The sequence below is a fragment of the Heterodontus francisci genome, chromosome 19 (assembly GCF_036365525.1).
Source record: "Heterodontus francisci isolate sHetFra1 chromosome 19, sHetFra1.hap1, whole genome shotgun sequence".
NCBI classification, from domain to species: domain Eukaryota; kingdom Metazoa; phylum Chordata; class Chondrichthyes; order Heterodontiformes; family Heterodontidae; genus Heterodontus; species Heterodontus francisci.
In genome coordinates, this window is record NC_090389.1 from 75,639,164 (window position 1) to 75,664,466 (window position 25,303).

General features: G+C 43.1%; 1 protein-coding gene across 2 annotated transcripts in view; it reads left to right on the plus strand.

Annotated features, from left to right (window-relative positions):
• Nucleotides 1-25,303, plus strand: part of LOC137380212 (cadherin EGF LAG seven-pass G-type receptor 3-like) — a 305,811-nt gene that overhangs the window by 38,497 nt on the left and 242,011 nt on the right. For both annotated transcript variants that reach the window (XM_068052016.1, XM_068052015.1), the window contains exon 2: nt 14,814-15,452. In XM_068052016.1, the coding sequence (XP_067908117.1) occupies nt 14,814-15,452 (639 nt within the window). The remainder of the gene's footprint in view (nt 1-14,813; nt 15,453-25,303) is intronic.

Below are 25,303 nucleotides of genomic sequence, written 5' to 3' on the forward strand. Positions count from 1 at the left end.
TTCATGCCCGAACACAATTTTCATTATTCTCCATTTAATTAGTTTGGCGATCTCAAGTGTGCTGTAATGGGAAATGGCAAATGGGGGTGAAGCACTTCTGCCACAGGGAGGGAAAGAAAGAATTGGATGGTCAGTTCCCCTAGGCTGCTACAGTGTTCAATTATAAATGGGCTTTAGCAAAGAGAAAAGCGCCAATCCGTTTTCAGTTATATGTGATAGGGAGATTTATGGCATGCAGTATGGGAGGGAATTAAGAATATAATTTTTATAGTGGGGAGTACGTGATGTAATAGTTAGGACACTATCCCTTTACCTTTTGGGAATTGGTTTTGAATCTAGCCTTACCTTGTGAAAGTCTGAATAAGATTCTGAATCAGCCTGTGCCAAATCTTGTCCATGTTTATTCATGCGCTCATGCCATTAAAGTACTGCATTGAGACTAGTCAAATTAATTTCAAGTAGCACTCTTATAGCTATCATAAAGACCTCTTGGAGGTTGAGAGATGTGATGGCATCTGATCAATTTTGTTCCTGCCGTCTTTGCGTCATAAACCACTTATCTCAATTTTCAAAATATTCTATTTTAACTTATTTTGCCTTGATATAGGGACAAAACGGATCAGCTCCCATTAGGTGTCTCAATGTTTAAATTTAAAGATCAGGGACACAGATCTTAAAATCATGTACAAGAACTTCATTATCATTACAATTAAGAAGAACATACTACTGTGAATATGTAAATCAACAAATATTTTCATTATTTATACAATTCTGAAAGGTTTAATTTATTATGATTTCCACTCATTGAAATACAAATTAACAGAATTTTGATCTGGTGTGTGTTCAGAATAACTTTTTTTTTGTCTTCATTGAAAAGAATTATGACTTTTCTGCATTCTGATGGTACATAGCTTAAGGTTTAAATCATATACCGTGCAGGGTCTTTGAATATTTTTAAGGCAGAGGTAGATATATTCTTGATAAGCCAGGGGGATGGAAGGTTATCGGGGGTAGGTGGAAATGTGGAGTAATCAGTTCAGCCATGAACTTCTTGAATGGCGGAGGCTCAAAGGACCGAGTGGCCTACTCCTGCTCCTTATTCGTATGTTCGTATCAAAATATAATGGTATTAATCCCACTGATTGAGAAGTGTGAAATCTGAATGTAAGCATTCAGGGTTGCCTTGATCTCCAATTCGTGTAACTCTGAAACAAAAGTCTTAGGATAAACCATTTGAGGCTTGGAAGACATTTCAAAATTTGGCGATATTGCTCTGAAATTTCAGATAAGGTTGAAATTCACGTGCAAAATGAAATCATTTGAAGTATGAATTTTATATTGCTTTTAATCATAATTTCACCCTGTTACAGCAGTGAGCTTGTGTTGCTTTTTCACAGTCTAATCTGTAGCCGGAAACGAGCAGTGGAGATTAAGTACCAGAAATGCTGGCAGTGCTATAGCGAGCTATTATGCTCGTTAATAAGGGGTACAGATGGACATTCCCCTGTTGACTGAGTGAATTTGTATAATGACTATTTGAATAATTAAAACCAGCAAGGTTCCCAATTTGATCCACACTCTGTGCTGAGTTTGCTGATTGCAACTGGGGCTACAGTTGGCCTGATTTAGAGGGAGAGAATTTGCCAGAGCTCTCACTTCTGATCGCTTTTGAGTGATATCTGCTGCAACTGTGTAAGTGTGTATCTGAAAAACCAGTGAGAACAGAATTTGGCTCAGCTGAGAAACTGCTCGTGGTGAAGTAGATTGCTGACCCTTGCTGTTGAGGCTCAGATGTGAATAATGTAATGGGAAAGTAGTGGAGAACCCCTGACATCCAAGAAACTGTACCCTAGCAAGGAGTGCAAGGGGAGAAAATCTTCATGCCAAATCTTTGCTTAAGCCGAAAGGCATAGATGTCACAGAGAGAAATGGAGTTTGAAATGTGATAAGAATTAAAACCAATTAAAAAGCCTATTCTCAATGGGGATTACAATTGCAAATATGTTGAAGGAATCTTATGAAAGAAGAATCTCACATAACCTATTTTAGGATGCTATGTTAGACATCAGAACTAAAGTAATGCAATACGTCATCAACTCCTAGTCACCAATACTATTGCAGTAAGGCGGAATCTATAGCAGTGGTGCATTCCTGACAAGTTGGTGAAAACAGCCTGCATAATTCTGAATCGATGGTTTACAGTGAAGGAAAAATTTAAGGGCCGTGCCGGCAGATGTGAAACAAAATAATCAGTAGTGTTTCAGACTACAATTAACAATTGATCAGTTGATATAATTAGATTTACTGCCATAGGGAGTAACGAGAAGGGTAATCATAGTGTAACTGTAGTTATGGCTGGGAATTTCCTTCACTGCTTTCGTTGCACTGTTGGAAGCCCCATTTATGTGCGTAAATGGGGTTTCTGCTGCACTTCTGATAAAGATGCAATGGCAAAGTGGGATCAGCTCCCAGGAATATTCCCAGCCCATGTTTCTGTATGGAATGGTGCTCAAATGTCTTGAATGCCCCCATCATGCTAGGTCAATATATGTATGCATATAAGTAGCACCACTCCTGGTCAAAGCTCCTGAAAATCTGTCATCCCAATTGAAGCATTAGAGATCTTGTACTTAGCCTTCCCATACAAGAACACCAGGGTTGAGATGCATTCCTCGGGCTGGATTTTACAGGGCCTCCGATGTCAGGCTCTGTGGCGGGGGGTGCTGGCCGATCATTCTGGCAGCAGCCCGCCATGGAGCCCGATGTCGGGAAGGTCGGGCCTGATCCTCCCGGCAGCACCACTGGGTGACGTGACCTGTATTTAAATATATTAATGAATAAAATGAATATATTAAAATACACTTAATTTCCATCTTATGGGCCGGCCGCGATCTTCAGAGCGGTGACTCGCACACCCGCGCCTTCACTTCCCTGTCTGGAGAAAGCAGGCGTGACACTGGTGGGGAAGTGGCAATATAAGATTTTTAGTGTGGGGTGGGTGGGGATGGGTCAAAGTACCGTCATCAGTGTAGGGGATGATGAGAGGGGGCGAACTTTGTATAGTCTGGAGGGGAAAAATCATATTTCAAAGGTAAGTGTTTTGGTGGGGGGGGGAAGGGCAAATACATTGTGGCAGCTTGGCGGCGCGTGGTTTGCGCATGTGGGCTGCCATTTTCTTCGCCTGCTGCTGCTCCAGCCCTTCCCTTCCCTCAATGAAGATACCAGAACATTAATCCAGCATGACAAAAAACATTAAGACTTTCCTTTGTCATAATGGCTCTGAAATCCAATAGCAACCAATGCAGTTATAATGGAGGAAAACCTAACCCTTGAGACAGAATATAGTATTTTCTATTTATCCCTCTACAGAAATATCTAGCCTATTTTAAAAAGGTAAGTAGCAACTTAATTTGACATGTTCTGAATTAGTCCAAATTGTGATTCCATTCTAGCCCCAGATATCTGCATTTGTGATTCTACCTTCCTCTAGCTCTCTACCACTTCTCTTAATCACTTGAACACATCGGGGCAGTACAGTGGCGCAGTGGTTAGCACCGCAGCCTCACAGCTCCAGCGACCCAGGTTCAATTCTGGGTACTGCCTGTGCGGAGTTTGCAAGTTCTCCCTGTGACTGCGTGGGTTTTCGCTGGATGCTCCTGTTTCCTCCTACAGTCAAAGACTTGCAGGTTGATAGGTAAATTGGCCATTATAATTTGCCCCTAGTATAGGTAGGTGGTAGGAGAATTGAGGGAAGGTGGGGATGTGGTAGGAATATGTGATTAATGTAGGATTAGTATAAATGGGTGGTTGATGATCAGTACAGACTAGGTGGGCTGAAGGGCCTGTTTCAGTGCTGTATCTCTAAATAAACAAATAATAAATAAATCTGTTGTCTGACTGCCTGTCTGATATTAAGTCTTGAGTAAGCCATAAGGCCGTTTATCCAGAAGATCGGTCATAGTTTTTGAAACTTGGAACAAAGTCCATTCCCTGGTTATTGTCTCCATCCCTCTTAGCAATATTGGTGCCTGCTCAATCCCGAACTGTGCTTCACACATCACATTCTTTTCATCACCAAGAATACTATTTCCATGCTATCTATGCAACCTCTGTCAAACTGACACCCTTGCACATACTTACAGTCTTCTGACTGTGACCTCCTATCATCTTTCTTTGGTCGCCTAGGCCATGCTCTCGCATAGTCTCCAAAGATCTCTCTGCCTCTCCACCTCTTTCCTCTTTAAAAAAAAATTGCTAAAATCCAGCTTTTCTCCCTAATGGGCTCAGTGATTCTGTTCCTATTGTTACTCCATTGTGAAGCACTTTAGATCGTTCTGTATGTTAAAGGCAATATATAAATGGAAGTTGTTGTATTTAGACTTCGGGTTTGGTTTTTATCCCTACTGTTTTGCCTCAACTGATCTCTTTTGATTCTTGGGTGCCTTCAATGCGACATAATGCTCAGTTGATACCATTGGTAAATTTGCAGTTCAAACTACTGTAATGTAATGTGCTGCAGCTGATGTTATTCGTAACTAACATTGAGAATTAATATTAAAGCTGTGGTAGAGCCCTGATCAGCTAGGACCCCCTGTTGTAAATACAACTACAAGTAAGATTAATAATATATAAGCATAAAGATCTTATGCTATTAAAGTGTAAATCTGCAAGCAAGTTTTGGATTGGTTGAAGCAGTTATGTTGAGGTCCTGCAGAGAATTTGTGTAAGTGTAGAATATGCTTCATTAAATGACTGCTGCCTTGTGAATTATTAAGACTTTAAGACTGTAAGTTTTCTGTTTTAATGGCTTGGATTGAGAGGCACTTTTCAGAAGCTGGTTTTCACCTATGTAGTGGCTCTGTTTTCAAGTCATCATTGGAAATTAATCTACTTTCTGCTGGTTGGTGACTGAAATGCTTACTGATGAAAGATTATTCAAGGAGGAAGTGAATTGCTGGCATTCTCCTGCAAAGCTTTTATCTTGATGAAGGAAGTCCTTTGTGTTGCTGTACATGTGAGTGTGAGGTATAATACATGTAGTTATCCAATGAGAAAGAGATCTTCTGAAGCTTTCTTGTTTCCATTTAATCAGTTTTATAGTCTTACAGTCTCCATGCAACTCCTGCTTGGCAAGGAGGGCAGTGCTTTGGCTACTGTTTACTGCACAGTCCCTGGCTCCATGGCCCTCAGAGTGAAGATCCATCACTGTACAGGTACAGTTAACAAACGTTGGATGGGAGATGTCAAAACCTTTGGGAACCCAGTCCTCAAGAATTATGTTTGTCAGGTCTTCTGAATGAGAGTGACTGCATTACTGCCAAGTCTCTGGACTGTTTCATTAATCAGCAATTCTACACTGCTAGATCTGTCAGGCTCTCTTAATAGAGGTTGAATTCTCCATCATTACGCTTTTCAGACCCTTTGAGTGGAAGTCCAGTGTTCTTCTACCAGTTGTCCTTGACTGTCTTAGACCCTTGCTGTGCTATTGAACTCTATGGCTCCCTAAATAGAGATGTGGTGCTGTACTGTTGGACCAACAAAGATCTGGAATTCAGCTGTGCATTTAGAAATTCCGAGTTTTGGTGTACGTGGGTGAACTCTGCTTGTTATAAATAATGAATGCATATCAGATGCTTTCTTATTTTCATGCACAGTCAATAAACTGAGTTGTAAAATTTCCATTAACATCTATGTTTTACTATTTTTGGAATATTTTGTTGAAACAACAATTGTTAAGGACATCTATTAGAGAAACTGGCAGGGATGAATTACTAAGACAGAGGGGTTGCTTTATTTTTTAACGGTTGTGCATCTGTCACATTCTGTTGAGTGCAGTAGCTTAGCCAAGTGTTCATTATTCATGTGTGGGAGTTAACAATGAGTGTCAACCAGCTGTTCAATCACAGGGGCATCATGTCTAAACCCTGTCCTGTCTTGACTGAACATCCACTGGTCCTCTATCTATAACAAGGTAGTATAGTCTCAGGATTATCACTACAACAATGAAAGTGGAAGTGAAAAGAATTTTTTTTCACTCCAAGAGCTGGATTTTGTGCTGGAGGTGGGGCTCCTGGCGCCAGACTGAAATGTCTTTTCGCACCAACATGCCCACCCATCCCCCAGAGAGATCCTCCGGTCTTTTTAAATGAAAGTTTTAGGAGGCGGGTTCCCCAGGCCTTTGAAGACTTTAAAGGGATGGTGATCCTGCCTTCATGAGCTGCCGGCAAATCACAGGGGCCTGCAACTCAGCAGTATCAGCAGTGCCACCAGGAGCGATGGACACTGCCAGTACTATGGTGGCCTCAGACCCAGGCCCAGCAGTGGAACCCTGGAACAGAGATAGGTGAGGTCACTGGGGCCAGTCCAGAAGGCCCCAGCGAGGGGGTGGTCTTGCGGTCCAGGGGGAAAGGGTCCCAGTGGGTGAATTGGTTCATGGTGGGGGTCCTATGTGGGCCACAAATTGCCCATGGAGGAGGGATCTCCCCCCTTCCCCCACAGGCCTGTGGAGAGAGTGCCTCGTGTTACAAGGCGTCATCTCCACGCGGTAAAGGCCCCCCCCCCCACCAACCGCTGCTGATAAGATCCCAGTGGTGGCGGGAAGAAGCCCTTAATTGGCCATTAATAAGCCACTTAAGGGCCTCAATTGGCATCTGGGCGGGAAGGCTGTCGTCAGCCTATCTCGCCCCCAGGATGATTGCTGGGTGATGAGGAGGCGACAGGCCCTCTGCATCCCCACTTCCCCCCCCACCCCCCACCTTCCGTTGCAATGTTCTGTGCCCCCCCCCCCCCCTCCCCTCCGCCTCAGGGGTGCCCATAAAATCCCGGCCCTAGGGTTATTAGAACATGGAATGCTTTATCACAAACGATTATTGAGGTGGAGGCAACAACATCATTTAAAAGGAAACTAGCTAAGTATTTGGAAAGGAAAAACATAAAAGGGTAAAGGGAAAGGTGACTAGAGTATACTACACCAGTTGATGAGTTAGCACTGACACAGTGGGCAGAATGTCTGCCTCTAATGTTGTGAATTCTGTGATTCATGCTACGTGAATTTGACGCTGCATGATCTGTAGCTGCATTGTAATGCCAAACCTGATTTGAGAAGTGATGAGGATATCTGATGGATTTCCTAAACGCCTTTAAGCTAAACTGGGGTTACCCTATTCTTTTGGTCTGTATGCATTTGCGTGAAAACTGAAGCTGAGGAGTATAAAGGCAGTGATGCCTGACTACAACCAATGCTGTAGTTTAAACTGTATCTGCAGGAGAAGTGCATGTTCAATTTGCATAGCTTTCATTCTTATTCGCCTATGGAAGTTCTTAGCTGTCTCCTCAGTCGAGTGTCCTTCCTTTTGTCCTGCTGTGAAGCACCTTATTCAATACAATTTGATGTTTTTACTGCACTCGCTCCCCATTCAGTTAAATAAGAGCATAAGAAATAGGAACAGAAGTAGGCCATTCGGTCCTTCAAGCCTGCTCTGCCATTCAGTACAATCATGGCTGAGCTTCTACCTCAATTCCACCATCTCTTGCTATCCCCATGTCCCTTTTTTCCCCTGTATGGTGGGGGGACCAGATACACTGGTTGTCCTCCTGTGGCCACTACGTTAATAATTAATTACGTGACTCAGTTTCTGGTTTTTTTCAAGTGAATCCTGTAGAAATCCTCATACAGTATACATAAGGCAAATGATTTGTCACACTTTGACAACATGTGGCACATCCTGTTGCTATTAAGCAGCAACTGCAGCATTTCCCCATGAGTAGTGTGAAATCAGCAGGACCAATGATAATTGGCTGACTTTTGCCAAAAGTGGAGATTGGCTGACTGTTTCTTTTTTAAGCAACTTTTGCTTTTTTTTTTAATGATGAGAAAAATCAGCACTGCAGGGTATGATTGCATTGTAAACACAAAGAGGCTGGATATTAAGGCTGATGTACGTAAGTTGCAAATGAAGATAGATGATTCTATCATTTGTGTAGTGATGCAGTACACAGGGATAGTGTTGGTTCACTGCTGAAACCTGACCAGTACTGGGCCTATTACTAGTCCAGAAACAGTGGTACTGGAAGTAATGCAATAGCATGGAGTCAGGATAACACAAAGGTAGATCCAATTTATGGAACATGTCTTTAATAGAGTTGCTGCAGACATCCTGCTGTGTGCACAATTCTCTGGACTTGTCCATAATTTTCCCCGCAACTACTCTGTGACTTTCAACTCTTGTTACAGCAAATCACTTTTCTTGGTTATACCTTACTTTGTCCTGCCGTATTTAAATTAAATGGAAATGACTAATAAATCTTTTAATGTTTGAAAGTAAGTAGACCCTCTAAGTGCCTGTAAATGCATAAGGATATTTCTGTATCAGCTGTTGTAATATTCTGCTTGGTGAGCTAAGTGCAGCCCTGCATCATAAATCAACAGATAAATTTTATGACATATTTTAAGTTACCTTTTATTGTTTTTCTTGGAGGCAGCATACATCAAAATGAAAGCAAGTAAGCGTCCATCTGAATTACAATAAAATATCAGGACATTTTGAGGCCGATTTTCTTGTCTACCAGTTGCTCCAGCATAAGTTGAACATTGTTCCTTTTGGGTGCTGTTGATCTGATCTCCACCGAGCCTGACTGCTATTCTGGGTTTGGCTAATTTGCACATTATAGACGTGCCAGGTGGGATTTCCACCTTAGATTCACTGCTTGCTCCAAATTGGGAGTTTCTATAGACCCCCCAATAGCAACAGAGACACGGAGGAACAGATTGGGAGGCAGATTTTGGAAAGGTGCAGAAGTAACAGGGTTGTTGTCATGGGTGACTTCAACTTCCCTAATATTGATTGGAATCTCCTTAGTGCAAATAGTTTGGATGGAGCAGATTTTGTCAGGTGTGTCCAGGAAGGTTACCTGAAACAGTATGTAGATAGGCCGACTAGAGGGGAGGCTATGTTGGATTTGGTGCTTGGCAACGAACCAGGCCAGGCGGCAGATCTCTCAGTGGGAGAGCATTTTGGTGATAGTGATCACAACTCCCTGACCTTTACTATAGTCATGGAGAGGGATAGGAGCAGACGGGATGGGAAAATATTTAATTGGGGGAGGGGGAATTACAATGCTATTAGGCAGGAACTGGGGAGCTTAAATTGGGAACAGATGTTCTCAGGGAAATGCACGACAGAAATGTGGAGGTTGTTTAGGCAGCACTTGCTGCGACTGCTGGATAGGTTTGTCCCGATGAGACAAGGAAGGGATGGTAGGGTGAAGGAACCTTGGATGACAAGAGATGTGGAACAGCTAGTCAAGAGGAAGAAGAAAGCTTACTTAAGGTTGAGGAAGCAAGGATCAGACAGGGCTCTAGAGGGTTACAAGGTAGCGAGGAAGGAACAGAAGAATGGACTTAGGAGAGCTAGAAGGGGACATGAAAAAGTCTTGGCGGGTGGGATTAAGGAAAATCCCAAGGCGTTCTACACTTATGTGAGGAACAAGAGGATGGCCAGAGTGAGGGTAGGGCCGATTAGGGATAGTGGAGGGAACTTGTGCCTGGAGTCGGAGGAGGTAGGGGAGGTCCTTAATGAATACTTTGCTTCAATATTCACTAGTGAGTGGGACCTTGTTGTTTGTGAGGACAGCGTGAAACAGGCTGATATGCTCGAACAGGTTGATGTTAAGAAGGAGGATGTGCTGAAAATTGTGAAAGACTTGAGGACAGATAAGTCCCCGGGGCCAGACGGGATATACCCAAGGTTATTACGGGAATCGAGGGAAGAGATTGCCGCGCCTTTGCCGATGATCTTTGCGTCCTCACTGTCCACTGGAGTAGTACCAGATGATTGGAGGGTGGCAAATGTTATTCCCTTGTTCAAGAAAGGGAATAGGGATAACCCTGGGAATTACAGACCAGTCAGTTTTACGTTGGTAGTGGGCAAATTATTGGAGAGGATTCTGAGAGACAGGATTTATGATTATTTAGAAAAGCATAGTTTGATTAGAGATAGTCAGCATGGCTTTGTGAGGGGCAGGTCATGCCTCACAAGCCTTATTGAATTCTTTGAGGATGTGACAAAACACATTGATGAAGGAAGAGCAATGGATGTGGTGTATATGGATTTTAGCAAGGCGTTTGATAAGGTTCCCCATGGTAGGCTCATTCAGAAAGTAAGGAGGCATGGGATACAGGGAAATTTAGCTGTCTGGATACAGAATTGGCTGGCCCATAGAAGACAGAGGGTGGTAGTACATGGAAAGTATTCAGCCTGGAGCTCGGTGACCAGTGGTGTTCCGCAGGGATCTGTTCTGGGACCTCTGCTCTTTGTGATTTTTATAAATGACTTGGATGAGGCAGTGGAAGGCTGGGTTAGTAAGTTTGCCGATGACACAAAGGTTGCTGGAGTTGTGGATAGTGTGGAAGGCTGTTGTAGGTTGCAACGGGACATTGACAGGATGCAGAGCTGGGCTGAGAAGTGGCAGATGGAGTTCAACCTGGAAAAGTGTGAAGTGATTCATTTTGGAAGGTCGAATTTGAATGCAGAATACAGGCTTAAAGACAGGATTCTTGGTAGTGTGGAGGAACAGAGGGATCTTGGGGTCCACGTCCATAGATCCCTCAAAGTTGCCACCCACGTTGATAGGGTTGTTAAGAAGGCGTATGGGGTGTTGGCTTTCATTAACAGGGGGATTGAGTTTAAGAGCCGCGAGGTTATGCTGCAGCTCTATAAAGCCCTGGTTAGACCACACTTGGAATATTGTGTTCAGTTCTGGTCGCCTCATTATAGGAAGGATGTGGAAGCTTTAGAGAGGGTGCAGAGGAGATTTACCAGGATGCTGCCTGGACTGGAGGGCATGTCTTATGAAGAAAGGTTGAGGGAGCTAGGGCTTTTCTTATTGGAGCGAAGAAGGATGAGAGGTGACTTGATAGAGGGGTACAAGATGATGAGAGGCATAGATAGAGTGGATAGCCAGAGACTTTTTCCCAGGGCAGAAAGGGCTATCACCAGGGGGCATAATTTTAAGGTGATTGGAGGAAGGTTTTGGGGAGATGTCAGAGGTAGGTTCTTTACACAGAGAGTGGTGGGTGCGTGGAATGCACTGCCCGCGGTGGTAGTAGAAGCAGATACATTAGGGACATTTAAGTGACTCTTGGATAGGTACATGGATGATAGTAGAATGAAGGGTATGTAGGTAGTTTGATATTAGAGTAGGTTAAAGGTTCGGCACAACATCGTGGGCAGAAGGGCCTGTACTGTGCTGTACTGTTCTATGTTCTATAAGTTCTGAAATTGTTGGGTCTGAATGGAACTTTACTTTGGCGGCTATTTCTGAGCACCTGAAACCACATCCATTCACAAATTGCAGCTGAACTACTCTTAATTTGTTTTTTTGCACAAGCGAAATAGAAATTGCTTCTTGCTTCTTTACAGATCTTCCGATTGAAGGCACCCACAACTCCCTAGTGTCATATTTGAATTTCTTCATGGTAGAGATCTGCCCAGCATGGAAGGCAATGTAACATTACACCACCTTATTTAAATGTTTCTGCCTTGTTTTACCAGAAGGTTCCCATCCCCAAACATTTGGCCCCCAAGAATTCATTTCTTGTAAGAGATGTGGAGACCTGGTATTTCGGGTCTCTGCCCCTATTTATTGTCTATAACACCTCAGGAACTGGCATACATGGGACATTGCCAACAGAAAAATTCGCAGCATGGTGTACATCCTCATTCAGTTCCATTATTGCAGATAGTTTATAGGGCTAACTTTGACCTAACCCACTAGGTGGGAAACCCATGGGATTGAGTTCAAAGCTAGTTAAACACCTGCTCAATATTGCTGTCAGATTCACAGAATTATTACAGCACAGAAGGAGGCCATTCAATCCATCACATCTGCACCGACTCTCCGAATGAGCAATTCACCCAGTGCCATTCCCCCACCTTCTCCCCGTAGCCCTGCACATTCTTCCTTTTCAGATAACAGTCTGATTCCCTTTTGAATGCCATGATTGAATCTGCCTTCACCACACTCTCAGGCAGTGCATTCCAGACCTTAGCCACTCACAGCATGAAAAAGTTTTCCCTCATGTCACTTTAGCTTCCCTAGCCAATTACTTTAAATCTGTGCCCTCTCCATTGTCTTCAGCAGAAAGTTAAATCAGGTGGAGTGTAAAACCAGTGTTGCATCCATTCTGGCCAGTTTCCAGACTGGCAGGTTAGGTTAAAATCAATCCCCATTATTTGAACACTCAAAATTCCTCCTGTAACCTAGCCAGATCTCTGTTTGGATGAAGTTGAAAGAGATTCCAAGAGTCCCTTGCACAATGTACTGAATCTTCATGGTACAGCAGTCAGAAACAAATAGAACACTGAGCTGTATTGCCAAAACAGTAGATTATAAAGCTTAAGAAGTTATGCTCAAAATGCGTCATGCTCTGGTCAGACCGTATCTTGAGTACTGTGTCCAGTTTTGGTCACCAAGACATTACTTTGGATGTGGGTGTTGTATTTCTCCTTCATTTCACAACATGTGGCTATACTCCTTTTAAGCAGTTGATTTCTAGGAAACCTCTGAGATCTGAGCCCAATCATGACACAGTGCACCACAAGTTGAGTGGAATAACTTCAGTTTTATTCCATTTGATCTAATAGCAGGTAGCACCATCTGTTTTCAGTAATCGGTTTGGTCAGTGGTGAAATAATAGAGCTGTGTTTTAGCAAAAATGCCAACCTATGTGTTTTTTTCTCACAAGAATACAGGGCTTTTTGTCATGTAACGATATAGCATGAGCATTTATACACAGTCCTTTAACAATCAATATCAGTTTCAATTAGGCAGAATCAACAAGAACATGACTGGAGTTTGTTAGATACAGTTTGTAAGTAGAGGTTTAGCTGCTGTATGTTAAGCTGTTTTAAACCTCAACTCTAATGACTCCATGACTCTAATCCTTTTTTATTCTGTCTTGAATTTCAATGGACTGTAAAACAAGGTACAAACATGTGAAAATAATGGACAGAAAGTGAGCATCTGCTCTATTGAGCCTGTCATAAAGCACCATACTGTAACTCAACACCAAGAACCACATTCGTTCCCCACCGCACATATACCCCCACCCCCCCCCCCACCCCCCACAAGCCAGGGAATCGCTTGGGAGAGGCAAGGAAAAGAAAACACTAGGCCAATTCAGAGGAAAAAATCTGGGAAAACTCTGAAGGTGATCAAACAAGTGTTCCAGTGAAATCAACACAAGCTCAAGGAACAGCACCTCATTTACCGATTAGGCACGCTACAGACTGCCGGATTGAACATTGAGTTCAATAATTTCAGAGCATGAAGGCCACCGTTTTTATTTTTAGTTATTTTTTCTTTTTTCTTTCTTTATTTTATTTTCATTTGTTTAGTTTGTTTCTACTGTACTTACCCACTGTGTTTTTTCATGTTTGTGCTTGGGGCCAGGCTGTTCATTTTTCTGTCAATTAACACCCTCTCTGCACTAACGCTTTGTCTTTCACCGCACCATTAACATACCATTTGACTACGCTCCATGACTTTCTGGTCAGTTATTCTCTGTGACCTTGACCTATCAATACCACCTCTTTGGTTATCTCTTGCCCCGCTTTGCTTGCTTAAAACCTATTACATTTCTAATATTTGCCAGTTCTGATGAAGGGTCACTGACTTGAAATGTTAAGTCTGTTTCTCTCTCCACAGATGCTGCCAGACCTGCTGAGTATTTTCAGCATTTCTTGTTTTTATTTCAGATTTTCCAGCATCTGCAGTATTTTACTTTTGTTTTAATTTCGGAAGTGTTGTGTATTTAGATAAGACAAATACAAGTGCTAGGCTCTGCCAGTGTCTTTGTGATTGAAGCAGAGCTCTGTCCTGTTTCATCTCACATAGAATTTACAGCACAGAAACAGGCCATTCGACCCAACTGGTCCATGCCAGTGTCATGCTCCGCACGAGCCTGCTCCCACCCCTCTTCATCTAACCCTGTTAGCATAGCCTTCTAATCCATTCTACATCGTGTATATCTGGCTTCCCTTTAAGGCGTCCTGAGTTCATGATGCACAAATCTAGGCCAACACTCCAGTGCAGTGCTGAGGGAATGCTGCGCTGTCTGATGTACTGTTGTTTGGATGAGATGTTAAATCAAGGCCCCGTTTGCCTTCTCAGGTGGATATGAAAGATCTTAATGGCATAATTTCAAGAAGAGCCGCTGAGTTCTCCAAGTGTCCTGGCCAATATTTATCCCGCAACCAACATCACCATAAAAACAGATTATCCGGTCATTATCTGATTGCTGTTTGTGGGATCTCACTCTGCACAATTTGGCTACTGTATTTCCCTACATTACAACAATGACTGCACTGTAATGAGCTTTGGGACACCTTGCGGTTGTGAAAGGCATTATATATGTACAAACCCTTTTTCCCCCCATTTTCCAAATATTGTCCATGATTGGAGTAAAAACCTGTGTTCTGTAGTACCCCCTCCTCAGTGAAAATGACTGAAAAGGAATTAGTGAATATTGAGCACATGATGTGCAATTAGTCTGGTTTAGCGAAATTCCAATTGAACAAGATTGGATATTGTAAATCATTAATATAATGCTTCTTAAATGTTCTATATCACTTGCTACATGTTCTAATTCGCAGCATGCGTTTGCTGCACAGGTTTTATGTTCTGTTCTAAAGGTAGATATTGCGTGTGGCCAATGGAAGCCATCCTTGGGGATAAAAAGAAAAATAAATGACCCCAGTTGTTCATTCCACATGTTGATTGATTGAGTTATTTTTCTCTTTTTCCTTTTTCAGACGGGATTCACAGTGTGACAGCACAGTGTGTGCTGAGAGTAATCATCATTACAGAGGAGATGCTGACCAACAGTATCACAGTGCGTCTGGAGAACATGTCACAGGAACGTTTCCTCTCTCCTTTGCTGAATCGCTTTGTGGAGGGTCTGGCGGCAGTTTTGTCTGCCTCCAAGGAGGACATCTTTGTTTTCAACATACAGAATGACACTGATGTCAGCGGCAGCATTCTGAACGTGAGTTTTTCCGCTCTGGTTCCAGGTGGGAGCCAGAGCCAGTTCTTCTCCACCAAGGATCTTCAGGAACAGTTGTACATGAGCCGGATGCTGCTGACCTCGGTCTCCATGCTTGAGGTCCTCCCATTTGATGACAATGTCTGCCTGCGAGAGCCCTGCGAAAACTATATGAAATGTATCTCGGTGCTGAAATTTGACAGCTCTTCTGCGTTCATTGCTTCAGAGTCCGTGCTCTTCCGGCCCATCCATCCCATCACAGGCCTCCGCTGCCGTTGCCCACCAGGATTTACTGGAGATTATTGTGAGACAGAGATCAACCTTTGTTACTCCAATCCCTGCCAGAATTCTGGAGTGTGCAGTCGCAGAGAGGGCGGTTACACATGTGTGTGCCGGGAGGAGTTCACAGGTTTGTAAAACTAGAATTATTTTGATCCATAGTGAAGCAGTTTAATTTTTTAATTGAGTGTCGCCAAACTAGAGAGGATTGCCTTGGTTTTAAAACTGAGTTATTAACAACACAGGTGCACAAGTTTTAGTCTCTCTGGAATGTTCAGGAACACATTCCTTTGCAAATTATCTGACCCTTTAAAGAGGAACTGGTTGGTCCTATAAAATGACTTTAGCTTTTCAGCACAATGAAATAGATCTATAAATTGGCAGATTCACCGCTCCTTGCACTGCCTTCATTGCTGCTTATTTAAGCTTTAAGGATTGTACATTTGTGGCTCATACATCACACGTTCTGATGGAAGATCCATGTTGCTTATTGTCATTGAATCATCTAAGCAAATGCAGCTTTATATTATCAGAACACCCTGCCACTTCTGCCTTAGTTTCAATTGCAGGTGTCTAGTTGGTCCCAAGTTGCAGTCAAGATAGTCAGTCACCCTTTCCTCTAGTGGACAGCTGCTCCCCATATCCATACCCAGAATTGCCAGTCGGCTTGAGAAAAGTGTGTTTTCTATCTGGTGGCACAGAGTATCCTGCTTGACCAATGCCAATAGTATTAATACCATTTTATGAAACCACTGAGAGTGATTCAGCCTTGTGAGTTGCACAGGTCAGGCTTTCAGCTGTTGGTATTTGGAGAACTGTTATCTTTGAGAGGTGCAGTGGAATCGTCTTAAAGACCAGTGGAATGGTCCCAGAATGGTCTTAAAGAAAGCATTCTCATATGACAAACATTGATGTTCCATTATCTATGTTATATAACTAGCATTCATTGGTTTTGGCCAATTTTTTCTCTTTATTCATACTTTCCCCAAGATGTACTCTGTAACTTTTGTAGTAGTTTGGTTTCAGTTTCTCTAGGGAAAAAAAACACGAGTCCCGCTCTACACCCTTTCCTATTGTTTCAGTGTTATTTGGGTGGAAATGTCCCTGTCCCACATTTTCCAATTACTTGTGTACTCTTGGGTCTTAAATTATTTTGGATCTAGGAGTTTTGGCATTAATTATTGGGGTCATGCATTTGTTTTTCTAGAGCTGAAATAGCTGCAATAGCATTTGCAATTCCTGTATTTATTGAATGGCAGAATTGCAAATCCCTGTAGAATTCCTGAGATTAAATTATTTTCTTAATTTGTATGTGTGCAAAGGAAATAAAACACCTCTGGGCCACCTCGATCTTTACCATTACTGTCTTCCTTCTTTTATTTAGCTGAAAAGGTTTATTATAGATTGGTTCCGGATTACCTGTATTTCATAATGAGGCCTCGAGAGAAATGAACAATTCCACCTACCTCTTAGACATTTCTTAATTAAATTCTTGGTGCAGCGCAATACAGAATTTCTATATTGGAGGTGAGGGTTGGAGCTCAGGGCAGCCCTCTTAACTTCAGTTGTCAAAGAAAGCAAATGACAGAGCTACAGGATCCATAATTAGGTGTTGGCTGAGTTTAGGTACCAGCTAAAGAAGCCTGGTGACAAGATGAAAAGAGCTTCTGCACTCTATTTTAGTCCTTTTTAAAAATAAAAATGTATTCTCTGCCCCTCGGATCCCATCTGTGCCATGGCTTAATCACAAACTAATAGCTCATACATGCTATCTGCTCCCATCTGCCTATCGTGATGTCTGAGAGCAATTCAGTATCACTCTTTGGCATAGTGACTATTGGAGTTATGTAGGGTCTGTTCTGGGATCCTTGCTCTTCACTAATCATAAGTGATGTGGGTAAATGGTAAATCCAGTAACATAATTTTTAATGATACCAAGCTACGTGGATAGGTGACAGATTGGGAATTAAGTAGCATTTAAATGGACTATGGAATGGCAGATGGCTGTTAAAGAGATAAATGTGAGATAATGGCCGGAATTTTATGTCCCCCGCAAGAGCGGGCTGGTGGCGAAGGTGGTCGTAAAATTGAGTGGGAGGCGGGGGGTGGTGGTGGCAAGAAACGGCCCACCCGTCCCAGGCCAATCAAGGCCCTTAAGTCGCCAATTAACTGCTACATAAGGGCCTCCTCTTGCCGTCACTGGTATTTTACCAGCAACCAGTGGTGCCTTAGACCCCATAGATGGCTGCCTGCGGGCTGAGGGTGGGCCCCTGTGCCCCATGGAGGGTCCCCCCACCCCCCGAAGCCCCAACCACCCCCACCGAAATAATGACTGGGTGCAGTCCCAGCAGTGGCCACTGCTCTCAGTGACAGTGCTGGGACTGAGCTGCTGGCCCGCTGATTAGCCAGCAGCTCTTGGAGGCGGGACTTCCTGTATCAGAGAGGTGAAAATCCCACCCAAGTCCAATTCAGGGCCTGGGGAGCGTAAAATCCAGGCGTGGCTACCCAAGCCCAGCGGAGGCGTGTTCGCCCCTGACTTTTTGGCCAGTGGGTGGGACCTCCCGCCCAACATAAAAATCCAGCCAATGTATATGATGATGGGAATTAGCAACCAGATGTACATGGTAAAGTAGTCCTACTTTGAAATGATGCCAGTTAGTCGTGGGATTAGGCAAACCCAGTCACATAGGGGGTGCTTCATCAGATGCTTTCCCTTACAGGAAAAGACTGCTGCACATCATGGAGCTAACATCAGTAAAAAAGTAATAACTATAACTGTGAAATTAGGAAAAATCAAAGCAAAGTCTCACAGGAGACACCACAAGGGCCACCAGGATGTGAACAACAGCTTAGATAGGCAATTGTAATACATTTTGTGCTGTGGTTTTGTGATTGGATATATTAAGTGCCTCTCCTCAAACTGGTTTTGAACAAAAGACACTGTAAAAAAGGTAACTAGAATAACAAAATTCAAACAAAATGGTAAAAATCTGGTGAAATCAAAATGAAAATTCTGTGATTTTCAACGGTCAAGCAAGCCATTCAGTAATCATGAAAAAGAGTCCTGTTTTGTGGTAGATCAACTGCACTAAGGATGAAGTAAATGCTTTTGCTTACAGGGTTATCAGCATTACAAATGCAGGGACAGAATGACCCAACCAAATGGATTTTAAGAAACAAACAGACCAATTGATGGACTGGCACAACCTTCTAAACCCCTATTTGCTGGTAACGTAGAAGTGGTGCAGATTGAAGCATTAGTGAAGAAATGTCCCAATTGTGTCTCCAGATACCACCCACACCCACAGTACAGCACTGCAGCATGCCTGACAGGAGGTGAAGGGACTGGCGTTAATGGTACAACTGACCATTACTTCCACTGCAGTGCCACCTGAATGCAGCATGTCAGCTACAAGTGATAACAGATTACATGGCTGTGCACCTGGCTCTATGTTGAACTGGAGGCCATGTCGTCAGTTGTGCATGACCATTGCCAGGATGGTGTACCTTTGGCTGTAAATATGGGTAGGAAGGTACAAGAGACTGAGTATAGACTGCTTTTGGTGCCACCTGAAATACCTTTATTGTTAGTCTTCCTTCCCATACCAGATTAGGTCCAGAGATTTCATTTAGACATCTGCACGATTTCTTGGAGTTTAAACGGATATATCGGTCGGTAGATGACTATTGCTATGATTGATTGTCCAAAGCTGCTAGATTATGACTGTTTAAGGAAGTGCATTCAAAAAGCCCTATAGTAGCAATGGCATACACTTATATAAAAAGCTTCTCAGAAGATCTTTGTTATCCTCTGAGATTATTCATCTGAGATGCTTTTTATGTAAGTGAGTCTGTCACTCTAGAATTGGCCTTTATAGCCACTCCAGGCACTGCTCCACAAACCACTGATCACCTCTAGGTGCTTACCCATTGTCTCTCGAGACAAGGAGGCCAAAGACATTCCTTTGCTACAATAGGGCTTTTAAAATGCAATTTCATGAACAGCAACCCTGGACAACCAATTATATGGATGGGTAGATGACTAACCTTTGAGAAATTATGTAGATGGCTAAATGAAGTCATTGGGACCCAAATATAGTGTAATTAATTGCAGACTGATGGGAGATTCTGATGCTAGTAGAAAATTTGACTGGAAAATTGGATTGTGTGTTAAATGGGTAGAAATTTGCTGTGTTGGATCTCTCAGGCAAAACTGATTGGAAAATCTACCATTGCATGTTTGTACCCGAGGGCAATGCCTTGAAACAGGAGTCTAAAATAGAGTAAATGGATTTGTGAAAGGAGTGAGTTTGGGGGAGTGGGGGTGGGGGCAAAATGATTTTTTCTCATTCTATGCTTCTTGGCTCAAAAAAAATTGTGTAGAAGATTGTATGATATTACTTGTTCCTTCGGTATGTGAACTATTTTTCTATTCGTTTGTGGGATGTGGGCGTCGCTGGCTAGGCCAGCATTTATTGCCCATCCCTAACTGCCCTTGAGAAGTTGGTGATGAGCTGCCTTCTTGAACTGCTGCAGTCCTTGGGGTGGAAGACTCGCAGGGCTACAAGTAATATCCAAAGAATATGTGGGTTTTTATTATAACTTAACTAGAACCTTATATATATATATATATATGTATGTATATGGTTACTGCAGGAACCATATTTACACACGTTCTCTCACTCTGTTGGGCTACACACACAACTCCCTGGTCATGTGTGATTCGACATCACTTCCTCCCGTGATCTTCACTTACAGCTTCTTAAGGTGGTCCTCTTCTGGTCGTTCCACAACAGGTTGCTTGTTATAATTGGCGGTTGGGGGAATCACTAATCAGAATATTGCCCTACAGTGTACACTGGTCATGCAAAGTATCCAGTGACTGGTAGAAACCATGGGCTGAATTTTCCTAGGCCTGCGGAGGCAGGACTGGGAGCAAAGTTGGAAAATAGTGCATTGGGTCAGCTACCAGATGCGTTCCTGCCTTTGAGCCATCTTGCTGGAGGTGGAGTCAACGTGGTAGAGACTACCCATTCAGCAGCATTGGGTAGCTAATTAGGCCCATTAATGGGCCAGTTGGGGGAAAGTTGATGGCACTGCTGGAATCTTCCCGATGGCAGATGGGCCCACGACTGAGGCTGGAGCCTGGCAGGTAACTGTAGGAAGCCTCCCCGTGGCAGGCCATCGGGCCATTGATGCCTTCTCTCAATCACCCCAGCACAAACCCACTGGGATGCAATGCATTCCCTCTACAATGATGGTCTGATGTGTTCTCATGCTGCAGAGATTGCCTCCATTTTGAAGCGTCCTTGTGATCTCCTGCCTGTCTCAGCAGTGCCCACCTCTCCCAGTGGGGCTGCCAGATGAGCATCGTTGTTGGCCCTCCTGTTGAGCCTTCCGCTTCCCTGGTCCGCCTGTCATCCTTGACTGGAGCAGGCTCCTGGAGGCGGCTTCTTAATTAGCCGCCTCTGGGATGATCACAACTAATGTCCCACCACAGCCACTTCCGGGCTCTTGACTTGGAATTTTGAGCTGATGTCAGGGTTGCGACCCACCCGGGAAAATTCAGCCTCATGTGTTCGTGTTCAAAGGTCGTGTAGATGTTTACAAAAGACCAAAAAATAGGCAAGCGGTGAGATGGACCCAGTTACATTGCACATGTTGCAACTGTGTAAGACCAGGCCCAAGAGCAGATCCACATGGGGTCCTTTGATCTGACTGAGTTGCTCATTGGTCGACCAAATTATGTTAAAGGGACATACATTATTAAAGATAATGTCACTGTGCTAGTAATCCAGAGGCCCAGGCTAATGTCCTAGGAACAAATCCCACCACAGCAGCTGGTGGGATTTAAATTCAATTAATTAATAAAAATCTGGAATTGAAAACTAGGCTCAGTAAAGGTGCCACAAAACTATCATCGATTGTTGTAACAATCCATCTAGTTCACTCATGTTCTTTTGGGAAGGAAATCTGCCCTCTTTACCTAATCTGGCCTCCATGTGACTCAAGACCCACAGTAATGTGGTTGACTCTTAACTGTCCTCTGAAATGGTCTTGCATGTCACTCAGTTGTCAAGGGCAATTAGGGGTGGGCAACCAATGCTGGCTTTGCCAGTGACAACCACATCCCATGAAAGAATGGAAAAAAGATGGAAAAGCATATGGCAGTTAGTTATTATTCATAAAAACTCCCAATTAAAAGACACTGAAACCTCGGAGAGGTTGGTAGAAAAGTAAAGATATTTGTGGCACTTAGGGCTCTAAGGTATAAGGATCAACTTGCAGGGCTGAGTTAGTTTTCACTGAAGAAAAGAAGATCTAAAAGGAAACATTGGGTGGAATCTTACCGACTTTGAAGATTTCCTGAGATCTGGGTAAGAGGGTCACAACCCTGCTGGTGATGCATGGCTGCTGCCTGTGTGATCATATAGCCAATTTCGAGGCTGCCTCCGAGAGTGTTGTCCATTAAGGACAGTGGGCAGAACAGGCACTCGGCTGGTTCAATGGGAGGACCCGTAGCGACGCCCTGCTGGTTGCCCACTGGGAGAGTTGGGTACTCCTGCGGCAGACAGCAGAACCCTCAACGTGGAGGTCCCCGTGGAAGATAAGAACGTAAGGAGTAGGCAGGAGTAGGCCATATGGTTCCTCGAGCCTATTCTACCATTCAATAATGGAAGATGTGTTAATTTTTTTAATTATTTGTGGCCACAGCTGCCAGGAGATTATTGTGGAGGGGATCCCCTTCTACAGGATGGCCTGCAGCTACAGCTGTAGCCTTGTGGCAGAAGTGGCTCCGGTGGGGTGTGGTTGGGGGATATATAAAGGAGGCCTTGCTGGCCCCCTGCCTGGCCTGCCACCTCCAGGGACCTGCCAGGCTTTCACCTGCAGCATGGGGCTCATCCGCCATTAGTAAGATCCTGGCAGTATCCCTAACCTGGCCCCAAGTGGCCAGTTACATGCTACTGCTACACAGGTGGCTGCTTCTGTTGCTCGCCCGTCTCCGGCTAGACTGTCCGGAGGTGGGAACACGTAGGGTGGCCAACCTGACGCGCTATTCTGCAAATTTCCCCTCCACCCGCCTCTGTGCGGCTGGTAAAATCCTACCAATTGTCTGCAATTTTAAAATGCTGAGAGGCAAACATGATGTCTGTATAAACAGGTAATTTGATTAGTCTGTGAAGATATATTTTATAACTAACAAGCCTCAAGCGAGTTTACGGATTATAGGATTTTTTCTCCCTTCACAGCAAAGTGATTATTTGGAACAGATTCTAACAGCAGTTGATGCTGTGTCAATTAACCGCTTCAGAAAGGTGCTTGGCAAATCTTTAATTGGAGACAGGTAGAAATTGGGATAATCAAGTAACCCACAATGGTTTCTGTGGTGGGGAGGTCAGAATGACATTATTTTCTATGCAGGGCAATCACCCAGAGCTGAGTAATGGAATAATAGGGATGGTGAATCTACTGAAGTTTTCCTCGTTTACAGGGAGCATTTATGCTCAGCTTTCCATCAGTAAGTTTAGGGCAATGATTTTCTCGCTTTCGTGTAACAAACCGTAAAGCTGTCCTTTGCTAACAGGTAAACCATTAATGACCGAGTCCATGAAAGCATCAAGTGGGACCAGGGTAAAATGTTATTGGCTGTTCAGTTATTTTCAAGCAACAATTAATATCGGAATGACAGCTTGTCTGAGCATTCACTTAAATCACTGACCGTCACAGTGGGTAGAAACTAGTGGTGAGGGATAGAGGCCAGCCTTGTAAAAGCACAAACTGCTAATCCCTGCTGGGAAAAAATAATTAAGTTAAAAAGCAAATCCTTCAAAGTGTATTCTGTGAATTTTGACAGCTGCTGGGTTCTTTACTAAAATACAATGCTGGACCTGCAGTCCACAGACAGCCACTCCCCCTGCCCTCTTTTGCTGGGGTCTCATTAGGAAGCCATCCCCTTTAACTCCCCACCAAAAGCATGGCAAACATTTCCTTGCAATCCTGCAACTTTAACAAATGCAGCACATTTAATAATACCAAAAAACTGGAAACTCATTTGATTTTCATGACTATTATTTCAATAGATTCAAGCTGCGGTTTAAAGTCCAAGTAAAGCTCAGAAGTGCAGCCAAAACATGTTAATTTATTTGAATGCTGGCTCACCCCCAATGAAAAACCATGTTCATTAGCACAAGTTCATTAGTGATTCACTTCAGAATGAATACTTTCAACTGAATTCGCACTGAGCAATACCTGTACCATGTCTGAATACACTGAAAAGAGATTGGTGAGGAGTCTGGCTGTCGATAGGGATCTGTCTGTTTTTGGCAATGTGCTGGCAAGTGATTTCACATTTTGGCTTTTGTTTTTAAGCATGGTTGCATTATTGATTTAATAGGTAGTCAGAATTTTTAATTCTGACGAATAACTGCCGTTTAATATTGGTCTATTTTTGCAGTGATTCACTATGATTTTTTCAGTATCAAAATATAAGCTTGCGGTGGAGTGTTCTGCAATATTTCTTGCCTTATTCCCTTTCCTTTGACCTTGTTCTTCATGACTCTTGTTTTTATTGTGCTCACTCTTTTGAGTGAATAATCGGGTCAGACTTTTGCTACAGACAGTGGGACTTATCTGTTCTGCTCAGCATCATTGCAGTTGCTGTATATATTTAGTAAACTGTGCAGAAAACTCCAAGAAGGTGAATAGTGTTGGAACTGGTATGCTGTTTGCCCAATACCTATGCAGACATATATGTGTGCAAAACCCACACACAATTGAATCAGTGTGTAAACTTTCAGTATGATATCAAAATGGTTAATGTTTTATAAATATATGTTGCTCCTGTATCAGTGGTTGACAGTATTTACAAATTGTTGAGATCATTGAGTTTGCGATTTACGTTTTGCAGAATCCTTGATTGTGCTACAGCTATGTTTTACATTTAGGCTTGGGAATTGTAAATACAATTACAACATTTATAGTTAATATTGAGGAAGACTGGCAAAATGCAAGAAGACATTGTTAAACCTGCAGAATGAGCATGTTAATGTCAAATGGATATCAATATAGGTAAATGTGAGGTGGTGCATTTTTTTGAGGAGGCCACATATCTCTTGGGGAAAAAGCAGCCTAAATGGTGTGGAGGAGCAAAGGGATCTAGAGGTACAAATTCGCAAATAAAAGTGCACGTTAACAAGGACATAAAAATGCAAATAAAGCACTGGGGTTCATTTCTATAGGAATAAAATTGAAAAGCACTCTGTTAAACTTTTGTAGAAGCTTGGTTAGACAACACTTGGAGTATTTTGTACAGTTCTGGTCTCCATATTACAAAAAGGATATGGGGCACTAAAAGTGCAAAAAGGATTTGCAGGGATGATACCAGAACTGAGGTTATAACTATCAGGAAAACAGGCATAGGAACATAGGACTTAGGAGCAGGAGAAGGCCATTCAGCCCTTCGAGTCAGCTTGACCATTCAATAAGATCATGGCAGTTCTGGTTGTGGTCTCAACTGCACTTTCCTGTCTGCCCCCACAACCCTTGACTCCCTTTCTATCAAAAATCGATCTAATTCCGCCTTAAATAAACTCAATGACCCAGCCTCCACTGCTTTCTGGGAAGAGAATTGCACAGAATAACGAGCCTCAGAGAAAAAAATTTCTCCTCATCTCTGTCTTAAAAGGGAGACCTCTTATTCTTAAACTGTGTCCCCTAGTTCTCGTCTCTCCCACAAGAGGAAACATCCTCCCCGGTATCCACTCTATCATGTCCCCTCAGGAACTTATATGTTTCAATAAGATCATCTCTCATTCTTCTGGACTCCAATGGGTATAGGCCCAACCTGTTCAACCTTTCTTCTTAAGATAAGCCCTTCAGCCCCAGAATGAGTTGAGTGAACCTTCTCTGAAATGCTTCTAATGCAATTATATCCTTTTTCAAATAAGGAGACCAAAATTGTACACTGTCTCAGCTTTTCTG